The sequence below is a fragment of the Idiotropiscis lumnitzeri genome, chromosome 21 (genome assembly GCF_059441095.1).
Source record: "Idiotropiscis lumnitzeri isolate Australia: NSW breed Sydney's pygmy pipehorse chromosome 21, RoL_Ilum_1.0, whole genome shotgun sequence".
In the NCBI taxonomy this organism is placed as follows: Eukaryota; Metazoa; Chordata; class Actinopteri; order Syngnathiformes; family Syngnathidae; genus Idiotropiscis; species Idiotropiscis lumnitzeri.
In genome coordinates this window covers 10,072,596-10,094,377 of record NC_142411.1, presented here as the reverse complement: position 1 = coordinate 10,094,377, position 21,782 = coordinate 10,072,596, and the positions used below count along the sequence as shown (strand labels likewise).

Sequence of the window (21,782 nt, the reverse complement as noted above, 5' to 3'; positions counted from 1 at the left end):
AAAAAGATTGTGAAGCATTTGCAGCTCAAGTACTGCAGCTAGACAAGCAGGTTGGACGTACATCCTGGATTTTTGTCACGTGACTAAACAGTCTGTTTCCATTGGTCAACGTTCAGTCCCAGTTTATTTCCGGAAGTAATTTGTCAGCATCGGACTTTCCGTCACATCACCAAAAACAAACGTCACAAAGATTGGTAAGTTTTTACCCCGACATTTTCACATTGTATTACATATTTGTGATGTAACGAATCGGTCGATGTATTGATAGAACTACTTAGATCAAACCAGCGTTAATATTAGCCGATAGCTGTTCTCCAATCGCCGTGGTTTACGTAATCACGAAATCGTTTATTTTTAAGACATCGACACAATGTGAAAATTGAGGCAAAGTGTAATATTCGGAACAGCAAATGGATGTGTTATATTGTGTTGTTTTTGTGTCGTCTCGTAGCCACACCGAGTTAGCCGTTGGCTAACCCAAGCTTTCCACTGAAATGAACACGTCGATACTCAACCATGACAAAAAAATCTCAATCGAATATTTACAAAACTCATGGATTAACCTGTTGTCGTGTTGACTGTTGCAGCAATTTTGGCGTGCCATCGCCCAGGAGATGGCACACTGGTTTCACCGAAATCCTCTGAAGGCTACAGCGCCTGTGTCCTTTAATTTTTATGGCGTAGCAGGGAGCCCCGCTGCCAATAAAATCTGCAAGTATGTCTGATGTGTTCATAACCAGATTTGGACTTTGCTATTTATTATGGTAATTAAACATCAGGTGTTAGTTCGATCTCAAACTTTAGTCTTTTGTGTTCTGATTAATGTCATAAAGTTAACCAAATGCTCTGCCACACATGGTTCTTGTCAACTGTAGAAACACCATCTAACGATATATTTTTTCCACAAATAGTGACCTAAGGACAACCAGGGCAAGGCTGCTGGAAATGTTCACAGATGTCACTTGCAACGCAGAGATCATGAAAAGTGCCACAGATGCATACTTCTCCCTTCTGCAATGTCAGTTGTCAGTCACACAAAATCCATAAAAATGATTCGTAAAACGTGTGCCACTGTTGATCAGATCATCCGAACTGCCACGTATAGCATGGTTCCCTAAAATTGTGACTGGACTGATTGACCACTGTCCTCTTGATATTTTGTAGTTTCCTCAAGCACACACATGCTAAACAAACCGATTGATAACTTTTGAAATAAATTGACAAAAAATAATCAGCATGCTCTTGCAACCCAAGCAGCAAGTGCAAACTTGAATCAACTAGCAGCAATACTGGTCGAGGTACATGTAGATAAGTTATGCCTCTATGCAGTGCGTTATTTATAGAAACTAAAAATATAACACATGAATGTAAAATAGACCTGAGAAGCAATTACATACTTTGACTTTAATAATTCTCTGATGTCAATTTAATGGACAGCTGTGCAATTAGCTCAAATGTATCCCCTTAAAATAGAAACCTCTTTCAAATAAATGGCTGGTGCTGCGTTGAGTCAATGCCACTATCTGAGGAAATATGAACATGGTCAAATCACCCACTTTAAAAACATGATGCATACCTTTAGTCAAAAACGATGCAATAGTAAACCCGGTCCCCATATCATTCCACTTTAAGCTGTCGTTTATGATCCAACAGGCTTTATTGTTTCCTTGGATGGGACTACACAGGACAACAAGATGAGGTATATTCAGAACTTCAAATGGACTGATACTTTACAAGGGAACACACCAAGGTATGGATGAATTATTTTCCACTCACACTATAGTGACGAACTGTACCTCACTACTGTTGTACCTTAACACTTCATTCATGCTTGCTGATATTTAAAGAAGCACGATTTCTTAGTTGGCCTGAAATAGCTCCGTCTGTAAGGATTTGGGCCTTTGAGTCGAAGGAGTCAGGCTCAGAGTCCCACTATGGACAGAAAATGTAAAAATGGCAACCAGGTGTTTGAGAAATCCACATCTACTTGCTGGAAACACCATGGCTGTAAATCCGCATGACAGAGTTCGAGTCTTACTATCCACTACTTTTTAAACAAAGCCTACTTTCTTTTTTTTAACATCATGTAGCACAAGTTTTAAACAGTTGAAAATCGTTGTGTAGCTTTATTCTATATAAAGGAAAAAGTATTTTTTTGGGCACAATCATGCTTCTTCCTACAAAATCTCATCCTTAACACTTCCACTTCATTGTGACAGTTTTCAAAACTAAATTTGACAATCCTCCTGGCCTCTTGACTTTTTCATTCCGCTGGTGCCATTTTAGGGTATTATACTATATAAAAATAGTTAAGAGTCGTCATACTTTTAACTGCAGCCTTCCTGTCAGTTTGATGGCTTATTTGTATGCATGTTGCGATGGCACAATGTCGCCAGGTTTCCATAGCAACACCCCAAACTAATGTATTTTCTAAGCTCTGTACCGCACGCAGCTCGAAAGCCGCATGCAACAATAAGCATTCCACCAAATGCTTTTTATTCATTTATATTACATAATTTACATAAAAATATTTTTGCAACATAATTTTAATAACAATAGTTCTAATAGTTTAAAATGTTAACATTCCCCTTGTTTCATGCTGTCGTCTTAGTGCCCAACAAGATGCAATCTTCGAGCTGGTCTCCATGGCCTTCAACGTAGCGCTGTGGTACACCAAGTTTGCCTCGAGACTCGCTGGAAAAGAAAAGTATGTGTTTATAAAATTGTCTTTAAACGTGACAAACGTTTACCTGTGTGTTTGTTTTTCACAAGATGATTTCTTTTTTGACAGTGTCTCAGAGGATGAAGCGAAAGTTGTTCATCGCAGCCTGAAAGTTGCTGCTGGAATCTTCAAAAATCTGAGGGTAACAGACACACAGTGACTATTAACACATTTTGTCACAAAATGTATTAATTGTGTTCGTTACCTTATGCTCAATCCCTGTCAAACCTGATCACTAGCTGTATTTATTTTTAAGCAGGGAACTTGTCTACAGCCATGTATTTCTTTTATGAAAACACATTGCATTAAATTAGAATGTTCTAGCCTGCCCTCATTTTGTGTGCCGACATGAAGACTTAATAGAAAAGAAATGGAGGAAATGGCTGTCATTCTTTGACAGGAGGCCCACATCCCTCGTCTCATCACCCCTGCAGAAAAAGGTAGAGACCTGGATCCCAGAGTGATTGATGCATACATCATCCAGTCTCAGGCAGAGGCTCAAGAAGGTATGTATGTCATAGCTGGAAAACCATGTGTGCTTTTACTCCCATTGTCATGTGGCACAATGTTGTATTTCCTTGTTGGATTGTTATCTTCTCGTAAGTTCTCTTCCCCTGCAAGGTGAGAGAATTTGGCCCCTAATCTGCTCGGTATCTGATTAAGCAAACATTCTTGTTCCTCCACAGTGACAATTGCCAGAGCCATTGAACTGAAGCACAATGCCTCAATTGTCGCAGCATTGGCATCTGAGACGGCAAACTTTTATCAGAAAGCGGGTGAGCATTTCAACACCAGAGTTGTTCGTGATGTTGTTTTAAGACTATAGGCAGTACTCCAGCAACAGTTCATTATTAAAACCTGCTGATTTTTGTCTCCAGACCACACTCTCAACACTTTGGCACCCGAGTGCAGCAGCAAGTGGCGGAAATATCTCCAGCTCAAGTCCTTATTCTACATGGCTTATGTAAGTTTGTTCGCTTGTGTCAGGGTTAGATGTTTTGTGTGATCTCATTCTCAGTAGTGTGGTGTTCCTATCAACATGTGCTGCAGGCATACTGCTATCACGGACAGACGCTGCTGGCAAACGATAAGTGTGGTGAGGCGATACGATCTCTCCAAGAAGCCGAAAAGGGTATGTCTCTTGGTTTTCATTATATCTCAGCAGCATTGTCTTACGTGGGATTTTTGTAACCATAGGTCACTTGTTTTGCTGAAGTCAAGCAGGTTGTGCAAATTGCAGTTTGAAGTCATTCCTGTTCAGCCTATTAAAAGCCATAAAATGACGCACTGCAGATTGAAATTATAAACGTGGCTGCAATTGGATATAGTAAAGCCAAATAAGTTCCACTGTATTGTCATGGTAACAAAACCATTACAAATGCGATCTTAAAAATTCTTTAGCAATGCATTTTCTTCCTATTTCGATGGATTTTTTTTTTTTTTTGCAAAATAAGACCATCTAGTTTGTGTTTAGCGATTTCAAAGAAACAGGTATCAAGTCCACATCCAGAAAGTAAAAATAAAATGGGCCACAGTTTGGTTTTAAAACGAGCTACACCGAAGTAGAAGTGCCTGTGGCTTAAGCCAAACTTATTTTCTGAATCAGAATTTGACACCTCTGCATACGCTCTGTTGAACCTTTAGTAAAATTCAATCACTACACAGGCTTGGTTTTTCTGAGTTTTGTCTGTACAGGCCCAAATACTAATTCTCACTTGACTAGCTGGCTTCCTCACTGAAATAATGAAATTCATTTCATAGCTTATTCCCGTGCTGAAGAACTGTGCAAAGAGTATCGTCACACCAAAGGTCCGGGCACCACGGCCAAACCATCTGAGCAGCTTTTCTTCCTCAAACTGGGTGGCTTCATCAAGAACACACTGGATAAGTGCCAGAGAGAAAATGGCTTCATGTGAGTCGTCTCACACACACACACACACATACACACACACCCCCGTACCCCCCGCACACACACATACGGGTTTTTATGGTTTGCGGGGACCACTTTTTTATTCATCATTTGTGGGGACTACCCTTTCTAAATGATCTAGAGCCGTGAAAAAAAATCAGGCGTATGTACTACGGCCTTATTAGCCTATACACGCCTTAAAATAACAGAAATGATGAAGTCATGTCTGGACCATGTCATATGAGGACGGAAAAAAAAAACGATTTTTTTTTTTGTGGTTGATGGGGACTTAATTTGAATATATGTAAATTTATTACCATAAGTCACACAGGGTCCCCACATGGTATACGTGATTAATGGGGACCTTACACAAAGTGTCACTTACTAGAACTAATATTGACAAATGGCAAGCATTTGAACTAAACTATCAAATGAGTCCTCTGAAGACCATACAAAAATATCAATTAATATGAATACTTAAGTTGAACCCGTCCAATTTTATATTTTTTGTTTGCTAAATATAGTTTCAACACGTAGGTTATACATCTCCGACCTCTTCTGGAACTTCCAATCAAAGAACCGTAGTGTTGTATTTCCTAACACTATGAACAACGTGTGATGAACAATAACTGTACATAAGCTATATAAATAAAGTTGTATTGTGTTTAAAAAAAAATTAAAATCAAACATGTAATGTTGACACCTTTTAATAACTCGGTGGTCAAATAGTAATACAGTGTACATAATGGGGGGGGGAAAGTGCCTGAGCAGGGTGCAGCTAACCAAACAAAAATGTAGTGGCGCTGGAATTTATTTTTGGCAGCTGAGATCCTGTTGTAGACATAAAATATGGGGGTCTTCCAGTCCCGGGCTTGAAGTATTTCTGCTACTGCTATTAAACATTTCTCACAGTCCGTTTGTCCTGGGACGAGAAAATAATTGATGAACTTCATCATGTGCATTTCCATTGCTTGAGCTTGGGTTTTCTGCCAGGGAATTCTTCTTTTCTCTGTGTGGATTTGCCTTGAAGTAGTGAGAAAATAGGGAGTTTTTGGTTATTTAGGAGTTTTTGGTTATTTAAAATAATAAAGGCGAGTATATGATTGAATTCCAATCTAAAGCTCTTAACCTTTGCAATGGACCTGGTTCCGCAATTAAAGTGAAAACGCAGCCATTACATAGATTTACATTGTAATTGTATCATCACACTGCATTGTGTCTTTTGTACTGGCAATCACCTTTTTTGCTGTTCAATGAGCAAACAGGCTGCACTGATGCATCCTTCTAAAACATCCATCCATTATCTGTACCGCTTGTCCTTACAAGGGTCACGGGGTGCTGTAGCCCAGCTGTCTTTGGGCAGTAGGCGGGGGACACCCTGAACTGGTTGCATGCCAATCGCAGGGCACACATAGACGAACAATCATCCGCGCTTACACTCATACCTAGGGACAATTTTGAATGTTCAATCAACCTGCCATGCATGTCTTTGAAACATGGGAGGAAACCGGGATACCCGGAGAAATCCCACGCAGGCATGGGGAGAACAAACTCCACACAGAAAGACCGGGGCCGGAAACGAACCCAAGACCTCCGCACTGTGAGGCCAACGTGCTAACCAGCCGTCCACCGTGCCGCGACTTCTAAAACATTCAGAAAAAATGTAGCAGTCAGAGCTTAGGTTGTAATTCATACCAATATGAGATAATCACGTTTCAGTGAAAATTACAGACAGGCATCTATATTTTAATTTGTACAGTGAAAATACATTTTCTAAAAAGCAACATGACTTAACGAGTTTACCTTTGAAGGAGGACTTCTTTGCATCAATTCCTGATAGCATTTCATAGTCAATCTAGTGATGGTGGCCTGTGCTTACCTGATGGTGGTGTCTGTGCTTTGTGTGTCAATTGGGCCATGTCAACCCTCTCACTTCGTTTTCCTACGGAACAAGATTTTTCTAAATTGTGTTTACACTCATAGAGAACTAAAGCTTTATCATTTTTAATGCCCCAAATTGTTTTTTAAAAAATGTCAAAGTTCAAAGACAGTTGCAATACATTTCTAAATGCATTTCTGTGTTCCATTCATTTATTCTCTACCGCTTATCCAAGGTCGGGTTGTGGGGGCAGCAACTAAAGCAGGAAAGTCCAGATTTACATCTCCCTCACGACTTCATCAAGCTGTTTCAAAGCCACCTGGGAGACAATCGTTTTAGCGTGTCCTGGGACATCCTCCCGGTGGGACAAAAGGGCACTCGACCCCTCATGATTAAGGAGCAGGGTATCAGATTAGGAGGTGCTGATTTTCATTCCAACCGTGTCACAGACAACACCAACCTTTATCAACATATGTACCTCCAGGACAGTGTTGGTTGGATGCCTGTCATCATCCATCTGGTTGTTTTCATATATCTTGAATCAATCAGACTTTGTGGGGACATTACAGTTAACATTATGTCAATTCCTTATGGGGACTACATTGAAAATTATAGTTTTTCCTCATACACACTAAGTCAAAGTGTGTTGTGGGGACAGCGTGAGTGTCCAGAAAAGATAATAATAATAATAATAATAATAATATTCCCCTTATTAGTCCCACAATGGGGAAATTCGAGATTCGAACCCAGGCCTCCTGGGGAGACTGGGTCCTGAACGCGGCGCCTTAGACCACTCGGCCATCCTGGATCAATAACAAAAGATGATAATAATCCCTGTGACTTATTAAATCTACCTCAAATACTCTGCTAACACTAATATTCTGAATGTATTATGTGAAACTGCCTGTTGTGCGCAAGCACAATACTTAATCATAAAAATTACTGTCCATCATCATGACTGCACAGATATAGAGAACTCAAGTCCCATGAAAAAGTGATGGCTAAACATACCAGTTGAATGTTGTCAAACAGACTTTGTGGGGATATTTTTGTAAACATTATGCTAGTTCCTCACGCGGACGATATTAAAAGATTTTACACAGTTTTTCCTCACACAAATTGAAAGTGTGTTGTAAGGACGACGTGAGTGTCTAGAAAAGAGCATTAACTAAACAAGATAATAATTCCTGCGAAAGATTAAATCTACCTGAAATTGTCCGCTAACACTAATATTCTGAATGTATTATGTGAAATTGCCTGCTGTGTGCAAGCACAATATTTTAATCATAAAAATGTCTGTCCACCATCATGAATGCACAGATATAGATAGACCAAATTTCAGGAAAATGGATTTCAAGATACCTGTTGAACGTTGCTTGCATCAGCAGCATCAAGACGAGGGTATTGTAATGTCATCTTTGGCTGTGATGTTTGTCATCTGTAATAAATTCAGAAAAAAAACGCATTTTAGAACATGATACAAGAAAACCATAGCCAACCACAAGTAAACCGTATACAATATAGATAAACAAATTGCATGACACTTTTTGCAAGACACATTTATGAATGAAAACCTCAAATATAATGCATATTCCTTAATCCCCAAACAAGTTCTGGCTACTTTCACACATCTGGAATCGAAAATCCTTTGTGGGGACATTTCTGTAAACATTAAGTCAAGTCAAGTCAATTTTATTTGTATAGCCCTTAATCACAGACAGTCTCAAAGGGCTTTACATAACCACAATCGACATCCCCGATCTTAACCCCCAGGAGGGCAAGGAAAAACTCAAAAAACCTCATTAGGGGAAAAGTGAGAAACCTTGAGAAGGGACCACAGATGGAGGAATCCCCCTTCCAGGATGACCAGGCTGCAATGGATGCCAACTGGGCAACATTTGACACATACAATGATGCTATGCAATAATAGATGAGATAATATAAGAGTCAATTGAATGAAGTGCTGCAGGAAGATGACTTCAGTGGAGTGGGTCCTCATCCAGGGCCGTAATATCCATGGCAGCATATCCGAGGACGAGCCTTCGATCTTGTACCGGTCAGTTGGTGTAAATTCAGAACAGACACTTCCAAGTGAATCACCATCACCTAATTCCCAAGTCGAGGAATTGGGAACAGAAAAGAAAGAACAGAAATAGTAAACAGGCCAACAAGTAGTTCAACGAAGTGCTGAAATATAAGGAAGTCAGAAGAGGCGCTGCATGAAGACTACTTCGGCAGAGCAGGTCCCTTCCCGATTCGTCAGTGCCGTAATCTACAAAGCATGTCCCCATCACCTAATTCCCAAGCAGGGGAAGAGGGGGCAGAAAAGAGAAGAACCGTCTGTAAACAGGCCAACAAATAATTAAATTAGATGCTAAAGTATAAAAATAAATTGATCAAATGTCGCGCTGCAGGAAGACGACATCACTGGAACAGGTGCATGCCCAGTTGGTCAATGCCTTAAACTTCCTAGTGGGTCACCGTCACCTAATCCCCAAGGGGGGAAAAGGGGGCAGAAAAGAAAAGAGAAAAAAAAAAGCGGCAGTAAACAGGCCAACAAATAGTTCAGCTAAATGCACAAGAGTATAAATGCGTCTTTAATAGTGTTTTGAACATTTCTACTGAGGTGGCATCTCTAATATCTGAGGGTAGTGCATTCCAAAGCATTGGTGCCCGAATAGAGAACGCTCTAGAACATACGGACTTCTTTTTGGCTCGCGGGATCACTAAAAGACCAGCATTTTGTGAGCGAAGGTTTCGGGACGGAACATATGGTACCACGAGGTCAACGAGATAGGAAGGTGCTAAGCCGTGCAATATTTTAAAAGTAAGTAGCAGAACTTTAAAATCACATCTCAAGTGGACCGGAAGCCAATGCAAATTGGCTAATATCGGGGTAATATGATCAAACTTTCTCGTCTTAGTTAAGAGTCTAGCTGCTGCATTTTGAACTAACTGCAGACTTTTAATACTAGACATGGGGAGACCCGAGAGCAAAACGTTACAATAGTCGAGGCGAGACGTAAGACGTAAGATATCCGCGTCACGCGTTGATAGAATTGGGCGAATTTTAGCAATGTTACGCAGATGAAAAAACGCAGTTCGAGTAATATTTTTAATGTGCATTTGAAATGACATAGTTGCGTCAAATATAACACCGAGATTTTTTGTTGAATCCTTTTGGGTAATATTACATTTATCGACACTCAGAGTGGTGTCTTTGAAAAGGTACCGATGACGCGCTGGTGCAATGATCAGCATCTCGGTTTTATCTGAGTTAAGACGCAAAAAAATGAAAGACATCCATTGTTTAATTTCGGCAAGGCATGCCTCTAATTTATAGCAGTCGCGCGGATTTGTTATATCCAACGGCATGTATAACCGCGTATCATCAGCATAACAGTGAAAACTAATGTTATATTTCCGTAGCATGTAGATGCTAAAAAATAGAGGTCCAAGTACCGATCCCTGCGGAACTCCACATGTGATCTTACAAAGATCCGAAGTTGCATTGCCATGAATTACACGGTGCGTCCTCTCCGACAGATACGAATTAAACCAAGAAAGCGCTGAACCTGAAATGCCAACACACGTTTCTAGGCGTTTTAATAATATGTTATGATCAACGGTATCAAAAGCGGCACTAAGATCGAGTAAGAGTAATATTGATGAGGTGTCGGCGTCCATAGCTACGAGAAGATCATTAGTAACTTTAGCAAGGGCCGTCTCAGGAGAGTGGTCGGCTCTAAAACCCGATTGGAAAGGTTCAAATTGATTATTAGCAGTCATATATTCATTAAGTTGTTGCGCTACAACTTTTTCAAGAATGTTTGCAATAAACGGAAGATTTGAAACCGGCCTAGAGTTGTTGAGACTCTCTGGGTCAAGGTTTGGTTGCTTAAGTAACGGTCGGATAACGGCGGTCCTAAAAGCTGCTGGTACTATACCCGTGGTAAGCGATAGATTAATTATATTTAAAACAGACGGTCCTAGGGTCGTAAACAGTTCTTTAATTAGTTTGCCAGGAAGCGGATCGAGCACAAAAGTTGTCGGTTTTGCCGCACTAACCAATTTTGTTAGGCTTTCAAGAGATATTTTTTTAAATTGACATAAGGTTATCGGACAGTTATCAGCCCTAATGTCCCTATTAACACCATTTATTGCGGCGTTCGACGGAATTTTAAGAACGGTGTCTTTAATCTCATCACGAATACACTCAATCTTCTGAGTAAAGAATTGCATAAAATCGTGAGCTGAATAGGAAGAGCTATCCGAGGTTGGTTGCTGTTGTGTTAGCATTGCTACGGTATCAAATAAATATTTATGTATAAATATTATAAATAGTATAAATATTTTTATGCAAGACAATTAATCTAGAATAATAATTAGTTTTGGCTAGATCAAGCGCTTCTTTGTATATTAGTACACTATCGCACCATGCCTGACGGAAGACCTCAAGTTTGGTCGCACGCCATTTGCGCTCAAGCTTCCTAGAAGATCGTTTCAGTATGCGCGTTTCCTCTGTAAACCACGGAGTAAGCCTCTTTGGACGAGTTTTAGGTGCGACGGAGTCAAGCGCATTTAACAAAGCGACATTAAAGTTGTTCGTGAGATCATCAATCGTACCAATATAATTAGGAAACGAAGCAGTTGCTAAAGGGAGTAGCTCAGAGAGCGCAGCGGTGGTTGAGGAGCTAATGTTGCGGCTGCTATAGCTTTGATTGTGGTCAGAACGATGACAATCAGCCAAGACTTCAAATTTTATAAAGTAATGGTCAGATATAGCACTAGTATATGGTAATACAATTATTTTTGAGGATGCTAAGCCTCGGGTTAATACCAAATCTAACGTGTTACCATTTATATGCGTTGCTTCATTTATTATTTGCGTGAAACCAAACATATCAATTATTGTCCGAAACGCCACGGAAAGTGGTTCCGACGGGAGATTCATATGAATGTTGAAGTCGCCCATGATAAGTATATTATCCGCATGAGTTACTAAATCAGTCATCTAAAAAGCCTGAGTAAGAGCCAGGCGGACGATAAAGAACGGCAAGATAAAACGGCAGCGCGGCTGTGGATTGCATAATGAGAACTTCAAATGTTTTAAAGGAATTGCTAGGACGAGGACTACGTTTTAGATAGATTCGAAAATGAGGGCTACACCCCCGCCTTTCTTTTGAGGGCGCGCAACATGCAAGCTCACGAAGTTTGGAGGCGAAGCCTCATTTAGCGGTAAAAACTGATTCGGTTTTAACCAGGTCTCGCAAAGACCAATCATGTTAAGATTATGGTCTCTAATAAGGTCATTAACTAACAAGGCTTTCGATGAAAGCGATCTAATATTTAAAAAACCGAGTTTCAGTAAAATAGGTCTATCTAAGTTATTCCGCGCAACAGGACTCCTGGTCATAATATTAAGGAGATTGCCTTGCCTAGGTCCCGGATTGTACCTCGAGCAACTATAAACGCGGCGAGAATTTCCGACGGTCGGAATCCGATAGTTATTTACCAGCTTTCGAGTGCTATTATTTTGAGAGAACGGCTCGTCGTCGATAAAACCGACCGAGGAGGAATGCTTAAACCCATCATGTATTGCCACCTCAGTAGAAATTATATCAGTATGAGATGTAACAGCGTATGGTGTGTAGTGCTCAAATCTAGAAGAAAAGCTATGTGTGTTGTCTAAGTCTAGCTCTAGCCTTACAGACTCCATACCCTTCCTTACAGGCTCACTATTCGCCTGCAACCCGACCTGCTCTAATATGGATAGTCATGGAAGGCTCAAACAAAAATCTATGTTTCTAGAAAGAGTGATGGCGCCTTCCCAGTTAGGGTGAAGGCCGTCCATCCTTAGCAGGTCGGGTCGGCCCCAGAAAGAAGGCCAGTTATCTATAAACTGCAGTCCCTGCTCACTACAAAAACTAGCCAGTTTAGCGAGAATAATCTACTAAACCTCTCATCATTGCCTCTCGCAGGCATGGGGCCAGAGACAATTACTCGATGCCGACTCATCTTTCTGGCGAGATCACAAGTCCTTGCTATGTTTTTCTTTGTGATCTCTGATTGCTTCATCCTAGTGTCATTGGAGCCGATGTGTATCACTATATCTGAATAGCTACCGTTGTTTGCACTGCGCTGGTGTCTAGGTGTCTTGCGCGCTAGCTCCATAAGATTAGCTTCTATGTCGGGTGCTCTGGCCCCAGGAATACACATTACTGTGGCTGGATTTTCAAGCTTAATGTTGCGGGTAATGGAGTCACCTATCACTAAGGTGCGGGAGCCATGAGACCGAGGTGGAATGGAACTGCTATGTGTCTTAACAGGCTCACCGCGATTAGCAAGCCGTTTACGGCCAATGCTAACCGGACTAGCAGGTTGGCTACAACCCGTGCTAACAGTCGTGTCCGCCACGTTTACGCTTACCACATTACTCTGCTCTAGCTGGCGGACACGTCCCTCTAGCAGGGAGAGTCTTTCCATGAGAATGGTGCAAAAGTGTTGCATGTGGTGGTGCACGAAACCATAGTTGCGTTTACTCGCCCGGTGGATGAAAGCGGAGGAACAGATGTCGCGCATATTCCTCATGCGGACCTTATTAAAAGATTTTACACAGTTTTTTCTCACACACTTATTGAAAGTGTGTTGTGGGGACGACGTGAGTGTCTAGAAAAGAGCATTAACTAAACAAGATAATTCCTGCAAAAGATTAAATCTACCTGAAATTGTCCGCTAACACTAATATTCTGAATGCATTATGTGAAATTGCCTGCTGCGTGCAAGCACAATATTTTAATCATAAAAATGGCTGTCCACCATCATGAATGCACAGATATAGATAGACCAAATTTCAGGAAAATGGATTTCAAGATACCTGTTGAACGTTCCTTGCATCAGCAGCATCAAGACGAGGGTATTGTAACGTCATCTTTGGCTGTGATGTTTGTCATCTGTAATAAATTCAGAAAAAAAACACATTTTAGAACATGATACAAGAAAACCATAGTCAACCACAAGTAAACCATATACAATATAGATAAAGAAATTGCCAGAGAGAACAACTTTTTGGTAAACATTCTTTCTTCCTAATTAAACTCCATTTCCATCCATCTTACAATCAAACAGGCTTTATGGGGACATTTCTTTACACATTGTTTCAGTTTCTCATGGGGACCGGATGGCCTGCAGTCTGACTTTCCAAATACAGTTATGACCGTCACACTTTTACACTGAAATGTGACAGTTTGATGCGGGGACATTGTGAGCACCCAAACTAGATCATGATTAATAATAATCTAATCTCATTGATACATGACATTTACCTGAAATACATAGCCAACATAAATATTATTCATGCATTTATCATGGGCCATGTTAAAATTAGAAAAATAAAAACATTTCATAAATAAATAAATCACAACACTAAACAAACCTGTGGTTTATTCTAGTGATAGACCGATTCTCGACAGAGCCGATATTTGGCATTTTGAAAATTATCAGCATCTGATGTTTTTTTTTTTTAATTTAAAGGCCGATAAAGAAAAAGCTGTTTTATTTTGGCTCGCTGCAGCACATTCTATTAGAATTCACACTATTTGAAATATCACACTTTCACAAACAGTGTCTATACCCTGCATGTATGAGATTATCACAGCCCTTCTTATTTTAAATGGACTGTAACTTGTATCAAATCAATCTGTTAGTCAATAGATTTCATCTTTTATTTTTTCCTACACTCCATTATAATTAAATAAGGGTAGAAGCTCGGAGTGGAGTTTGAGTGGTTAGCATTTACCTTAGCCTAGCCATAGCTCATCGCGCCATGAAAACCTTTATCCTGAGCTTCAGTAGTTATAACATTTTTAGTCGAGGAGACTATGGTTGGTTGTGCATGTACAACCTATACTTATATTCACTCGCTACATAGGGTTAAAGCACTTAGGGAAACCCAGGCTACAATCGAGTAACTGATCTTAATAAAACTGGGTCCATGATGCTCATTGCTAATTGATACACGGTGACTAGCGTAAATTTGTAACATAAGACGTGAAGTAACATTAATTCGTCCAGCATTGCTTACCTTGTGTTTTACTTTAGCGTCTGCTGCTGCCATCTTCATTAGCTCTTGCGTCTTCTGATGATTACTCAATGTGGTTCACCTGTTACAGTTTCTTCGCTGATAAAATGCTTCCATTTGGGGACCAACAAGTGGGCGGTGCGGGTGGTGTGGGCGGGCATATGCAAAAACGTGTGTAAACCAGTGAGTGCAGTAGCAGCTACAAATCATGTGGGGGAGCTGGTGAGCACCATTAACACACACGCTATGATAAAAAATTGTGTGGTATGGGCCTGAGCTAAAAAATTGACAGGAACATTATGTGCAGCCCCTGAGCTGTTTTTTAGTAGTTTTCCTCATGGGGACCAGGTTTTTTGTCCCCATACCGCAACTGGTCCCCATGACGTGAATGTGGTATGGGCCTGAGCTACAAAATTGATAGGAACATTCTGTGCAGCCCCTGAGCTGTTTTTTAGTAGTTTTCCTCATGGGGACCAGGTTTTTTGTCCCCATTAGCAACTGGTCCCCATGACGTGACTGTGTAAACAAGTTTGTCCCCAAAACCACATGAAAACCAGTGCACGCACACACACACACACACACACACACCTAGGTTGACATTCAATAGTTCAATAGAGCACATGAATGCAAATGGGAACAAAAATTTCTGAGTCGTGGCCCTTGTTTTAAGAGTTACCTAGACACTAAAGCGATTTTTCCATTCTGCCAGTTCCACGTTTGACCTGTATGAGATTCTGCCATCTATGAGTGTGCTTTAAGCTGTTTAATGTCACCCCAGTTGGAACACAACAAAAACAATCACACGTATATTCAATTACGAATACGAAACATGCTTTGTTAAACTAGGGGTGCTCATTACGTCGATCGCGATCGACCAGTCGATCGCAAAGGTAGTATGGGTAGATCGCATGACATTAAAAAATAGACGTCAGCCTATCATTATCCGTCACGTGATTTATACAGGGCACCCAGTCAGATGACACCTGATTTTTTTTTTTTTTTTGTGACACAGGTCACCACGCATGCGCAAAAAACGGTGCTAAGTGCAGCACAACTAACAAGCTAGCGAGTTGGTTACCTCCAATTTTAAGCCCTCGTTTTATTCTCTTGAACTCAAGGGGGGTATAAACATGAGTGGGGGTGCTGGACCAAGTAAGAAGACAAAAACGTATCACTTTAATACGGAATGGGAGAAGGAGTTATTTTTCACAATGACATTTTCGAAGTGCGTTTGCCTCATTAGCCAGTCGACCATTGCAATACCAAAGAAGGGAAATGTGGAGCGGCATTTTCAGACTGTTCATGGAAAATGATACCGACTTTCCGCCAAAAAGCGAGCTGAGGAAGAGAAAGGTGAAGGAATTAAAAAGTCAGTTGTCAGGACAGCAGTCATTTTTCAGACAACTTACTTGAAAAGCGAAAGCCGCCACCGAGATTGGCTACATCTACATACATTGTACAAAAAAAACTCTCTCTCTCTTTAAATAAAATAAATATATATATATAAATATATCTAATATATATATATAAATATATATAAAAAATTGCATTTATATAGTAGGTAGATCATTTTGCCTTGGTCATTCTATAAGTAGCTCACATGCAAAAAAAGTGTAAACACCCCTGTTTCAAACACATCGCCAGTGCGAATGCTAAATTCAATGTAAAATCCCATCGGCATGTTAACAGAAAATAGGCATCGATTTATGGTAGTGATATTCCTTTAAATTATTAGATATTCACACACAAACTCAGTAGGAATTTTGAAATCCATACTTTAATCGTTTTATTAATCGTAATTTCAATTTTAATCACTTTTCTATCATCACCCAAACTTCTTTGTACTGTAAATACTGTATTATTGTTTTGGCAGTGGGCAAGTGTCTCTCATTTGCTAAAAAGACATAATTTACTATTTTTGCCATTTGTTCAGCTTGTGAACTTCACCGGAGCCGTGATAGTTTATTGATGGGCTGTAATTTTTGACATCACCACATCACTATGAATCGCCTCGAAAGCAGTGGACGAGACTCTCCACTCGTAAATCTTTATGACAGAACCCCGCATTGCAAGTGTGCACTGTGCAGTGAAGGCTCCTACATGCAACAGTAACAAGTTTCCCAATTTATTGATGTATTTTTTTTTCCTAGATACTTCCACAAGGTCCCAGCTGAACCTCCCCAGCTAGAGTTAAAGGCAAACTATGGACTGGTTGAGCCAGTCCCCTTTGAGCTGCCACCCCCCAGTGAGCACTGTACCCCTGAAGTTTACGCCACCTTTGACCTGACCAGGGGAGCCAAAAATGACAAGGTAGTATAACTCACCTGAAAGGATGTTTTGTTTCCGGGGTAACTGTTTCTCCAAGGATTGTCTGTGAAAAATCATTTAGACCGTCAAAACAATGTACTATATGGTTACAAGGCAGTTAAAAAAAATATCTTGTGTAAAAATAACCCAGCATTTGATGAAAAAGAATATGCCTTCAGTCAAACATGGTGTGTAGGAAGATCTGGGGATGCTTTGCCCATTCAGGACCTGGATGACTTCATGGGGTTAATTTGACAATGAATTCTTCTGTCTACCAGAAAATCTGCAGCCAAACATCCGGCCATGGTTCAAGCGCTCTTGGGTTAAATATGGGGACAACGGCTCAAAATATACCAGCAAGTTCATCTAAGAATTATCCAAAGACAAAATTAAATTGACCAAGATATGATGATGATCAGTAGATGACTGAGGAGAGCTTCATCAGTAGATGACTGTGTTTAAGAGCGTAATGTAGAAAAGCGCTATACAAGTAAAAGCCCGTTACTTTTTATCCTTGTTCATAAGAAAACTTAACATTTTGGAAAAATATGATGCAACAATTTTAATTGTTTCTAATAATCATGTTTTTGTCGCTTTTTCCTTCCAGGCCAAGCCTAAAGAGGAAGAAGTAAAACCAATGAAGGAACCCGATTTAAAGCCTCAGAAGGACACAGGCTGCACCATTTCCTAAATATATTTGAGTCATTCCTCTCATGCTGCAGTAGCATCCAATATACACAGTTTAATCCTCTCTTTTACATAAACGCTGGAATGTTTTGTGTATACAGATATATCATCACTATCATTATTGCTGTAGCCATTTATGGTCACATTATTTTAGTGCTCATAATTAAAGCCCAAGTATTTGCAGCATTTGATTGAAACTGTGCTTCATAATGTAAACTTAAGTGTACTCAACTCGGTCTTTGTCATTCAGTTTGGAATTGCCGAATGGTAACACACTGGAATTTTGGTCGACGGGATTTGAGGTTAACTTGCTCTCAAGAAAAAGTCAAAGGCCGGTTATACGAGAATAATATATTAATAGGGGACCTTTTTATTAATAAATCTGCAAGTTCACTCCAACAAAAATCTGTTTTAGTCATACAATTATCTTTACATTCAGGTGAATCCATACTGGGTGGATAAAATGAATAGGACTGATTAACTAATTTTTTGTTTAAGTGTAGCAGTTTCCAGTAATGTTAGATCACGTGTAGGTATTTTTGACAGCATGGATCTCTCATTTTACTCAAAAATAAACCAAATAACACAGCTAGGTAAGTCTTGGGATTCTGTCCCTCTTAATTAGTTTTATTTCTTCTGTTTACTTATATTTTAGTAGAAAATTTCAAGCCAACAGAATTCAATTCAGTCTGACTCAATTTTTTTAATTATTTTTAATTATTGATGTAACACAATTGCCTTACATGATTTTTTTTTTCATGTTTACCCTTTAATTGCTGAAAAAGCACGATTAATTGTTACTACTTATACTGTAAGGCAGGGGTCCTCAATCCTGTTCCTCGAGGGCCGGTGTCCTGCAGGTTTTCCATCTCTCCCTGCTGAAACACAGCTGATTCAAATGATCAGATAATCAGCAAGGTCTGCAGAAGCTAGATAACGATCGCTCAGGTGTGTTGCACCAGGGAGAGGTGGAAAACGGGTAGGACACCGGCCCTCGAGGAACAGGTATGAAGACCCCTGCTGTAAGGTGTTGCTCGCCCAAGACTTGTGATTATAAATGAAAATGGGAATTAAAAAAAAAAAGTTATGTTGCAAGCTAGTATAACATCAAAGACTCCCGGTTGGATTTCAACTTGCGTGAAGTCAAGCACAACCAGTTGATTTCTGTATACATTGCTACTTACATTACTTTTGTCTAAAATCTATCCAGCTAGGTTATATGACAATGAAAAAAATTGAGATGCTGGCAAAATTCTACAAAAATGAATGCAATGCGAGAAACAATTGTTCTTCTTTTGGAACTGACTGATATTTGGGTATTTTCATCAAGTCACTTGTTCATCAGTATGGTTCACATCACATGGAATACTCACAATGGAAAACCATTGTACCTGTTATAATTTATGTAAACTGTACTACAATCAATATTAAATCTGTTATAACTTCCTTCTGTGTATTTTGGTTTTATATAATTGTTTTGGAGTATCAACTATGCACACATTTAGGGTCTTTTTTTTTTCCTCCACCCCATGAAAGACGGAAAACGTCACTGTCCGGCGGAAACCTCGTACGTCCAAATATGGTCTAATTAAATCTTTCCCTCCCCAAAAATCGATAGTAGTCAACCGTCCCCACTTTGTAATTTTTTTACACAATTTTAACCAATTTAAAGCTGTGAAAATTGCTTGGAAACATATGTAGTTAATATTAAACTCAACTTATGTTTGAGAAGTGTGACAAAGCTACTTTAGTTTCCTCCTTCTGCAGAAGCTGTGTGGCGTAATTGTCGCCTCTATTTCACGTCTGGATGTTTTTTTTTAGACATTAACAAATAAGGTTCGCTACATTTAAGTTGGCTTTGTTATAAATTGATCCCTGTGACTGCGACTAAGATGGGGCTAGTTGGCTCATTGTTTTATTTATTGCATCACATGAGACCTTTAACTCATTCACTACCAACTGAGTAAAAAATAAAGACGTATTTAGCCGTCAAGGGTATTGAATGAGAAGGCAGACTTTCGCTTTCGTAATATTTTCAAAGGCAAGGGCAGACATTTGCTTTTGGGAAATCTTCAAAGGATTTATGCCCAGTGGGGCTTCACAATTCCGCGAAGCAGTGCCTGTGAACTCTGACTTTTCTTTTTCTTTTTTTTAACTTCCTGTTGTCATTTACACAGCAATTGGAATTTACCCGACAGCGACAAAAAGCTAATTAATACATGATACGAGAAGACATTCAATTTTAAAAAGCAACCGATGAGGAGAGAATTCGAACCCAAGCATGTAGAGCACAATGAATGAGCAGTCCATCAAACAAACTGGCTTCTATTTTTTCATTTTTTTTACTTCCTGTTAAACTGTCATTCTGAGAGTACGGGGATTCTGCCCGACAGCGAGGAAAAGCTAATACGTGATACGAGAAATTCAATTAAAAAAAAAAAAATTCATAAAAAATAAAAAGCAACCGACGAGGATGGGATTCGAACCCACGCGTGCAGAGCACAATGGATTAGCAGTCCATCGCCTTAACCACTCGGCCACCTCGTCGTGAGAACCAGAACTTTTTAGCGACATTTATATAACGATAGTGTTTGAAACATTGCCATGGCAGAAAAAAGATTGATAACGTCCATAATAACATGTTTATCAAATCATTTACTGTGACGTTTACATTAAAGCATTTACGTTTAGTTGTGACGTCACAATTTCTAGTCATTAAACCACGCATAGCCGATAAAAGCTTCAAAGGTCGACTGCTGCTTCCTGGTCTCTATACGAAATTAATACTTCTACACGTAATGAACACTCTCGCGCACCGCCTTGTGGTACTAGAAGCACGCTGCACCTATACGCGCCAATGCGCTGTTGAGAAATACGTTTTATGAAAGCGCTGTTAATGGAGAGATCAGAGCATGAACATCAGATAAATCGTCACACAAATAAAATACGTAAATTAAAATACTACAGAACAATACAATATATATTTACCAAAAACAATAGTAAATGTAGTATTTAGAAGCCACCATTAAATAAAGCAAATTCATCAACAAATGGTCTTATTAGATTGATTTGTGTACACTCGTGAACAAGCTCAAGATCAACGGAGTTCTCGTAGGCTAAAATGTAAATTCGTCACTCCAAACTGCACTTCTGTGACTGTGGGGCGTTGTGGTCATCCGACTGTCGGGCTCTGTTTGCCGAAATGGCGTCAAACGTCACAATGTATTGCACATGTTTATTGAAAAGTTAGTCACAAATGACTAAACAATAAGCAGCCTTGTAAAACAAATTAGTCACTCAGCAAAGTAATGATTCCCCCCCCCCCCATTATGTGCTATTTATTGCAGTCATTTTCAAATAGTGCTGGGGGGGGGGGGGGAACAGCAGTTGTCAGCTTACTGCGGCAACAAAAAATGGCTGCCGGGGACTAATACTAATCCGTTCATACGTAAATACTTAAGAGTGTGGACCTTACACAACACATTTTCTCACCTTATTCCTCAAAGTTGATGGACTTTTTCCAAATCCCTGCTCGACACCTGAATCTCAAAGTCCTTCCATTCTCGAGTGGTCCATCTCGCTCCTCGTTGAAGATCCCAGTGGCGTTCACACTGACTGCAACAGACCGTGCATTAGGGCTGGGCGATAAACCGAAGATTTGCCGTTACCGAAATTTATTCCAATGACCGCCATCATTTTGCCCATGTCGGTAAATTCGGTGTTTAAAAAAAAAGAAAAGAAAAGTCTTTTCAGTCCGCGGCTATGTTCATGCCCCTTTTAGGCGGCTACAGCGCGTGTAGTCACGTGACTCCGCCCATCCGACCAGAAAGAAAACTGGGGACGTGGTCGTGGCTGGCGGTTCAAATGAATAAGCGGCTGACACGGCTGAAGACGAAGTAATGTTTGTTTGAAGTTGTTGGAGAGCCTAGGGGGTGGACTGTATAGGTGATTTGGTTCAATGGGGGTATGCTCTTTTCACCCCTGGGTGTCGGTCAGAACACAAGGATGAGTCCAAGATGTGGGTTGGTGGGTTTAATGGCGTATCTTCAAATCAACATGCAATAGCACAGGCGGACAAAACATGGGCACAGATGAAAAGGAGGTGATGGACTCATGCATGCTGGGATGCATGTGAACTAGTGAGAGAGGGGGCTAATGTGCAAGTGCACATGGGGTAGTGAGCTTGTAACAGTGAGCT

General features: G+C 40.1%; 1 protein-coding gene, 1 long non-coding RNA gene and 1 other non-coding gene across 3 annotated transcripts in view; 1 reads left to right on the top strand and 2 right to left on the bottom strand.

Annotated features, from left to right (window-relative positions):
- Positions 1-30: 30 nt before the first annotated feature.
- On the top strand, positions 31-19,030 carry brox (BRO1 domain and CAAX motif containing). The gene is made up of 14 exons (XM_088285711.1): positions 31-194; positions 588-715; positions 912-1,018; positions 1,654-1,750; positions 2,612-2,707; positions 2,792-2,864; positions 3,123-3,228; positions 3,409-3,498; positions 3,601-3,686; positions 3,773-3,854; positions 4,484-4,634; positions 16,741-16,900; positions 17,505-18,400; positions 18,612-19,030. Exons 2-13 carry the CDS (start codon positions 615-617, stop codon positions 17,586-17,588), a joined length of 1,233 nt encoding a protein of 410 aa, XP_088141837.1. The 5' UTR covers positions 31-194; positions 588-614; the 3' UTR covers positions 17,589-18,400; positions 18,612-19,030.
- Positions 13,397-21,782, bottom strand: part of LOC148316917 (uncharacterized) — a 25,144-nt gene continuing 16,758 nt past the window's right edge. Inside the window, exons 2-4 of the long non-coding RNA XR_015840123.1 lie at positions 21,077-21,199; positions 16,915-16,961; positions 13,397-13,463 (exon numbers count right to left, since the gene is read on the bottom strand). This is a non-coding gene — a long non-coding RNA (uncharacterized LOC148316917). The remainder of the gene's footprint in view (positions 13,464-16,914; positions 16,962-21,076; positions 21,200-21,782) is intronic.
- trnas-gcu (transfer RNA serine (anticodon GCU)) lies at positions 20,050-20,131 on the bottom strand. The gene has a single exon. It is a non-coding gene; the product is annotated as a tRNA-Ser (tRNA).

Coding starts and splice junctions, on each gene's coding strand:
- brox (XM_088285711.1), top strand. CDS start 615: ATGGCACACTGGTTTCACCGAAATCCTCTGAAGGCTACAGCGCCTGTG. Junction 3,687..3,772: donor CCTTATTCTACATGGCTTAT/GTAAGTTTGTTC, acceptor CATGTGCTGCAG/GCATACTGCTATCACGGACA. Junction 4,635..16,740: donor CAGAGAGAAAATGGCTTCAT/GTGAGTCGTCTC, acceptor TTTTTTTCCTAG/ATACTTCCACAAGGTCCCAG.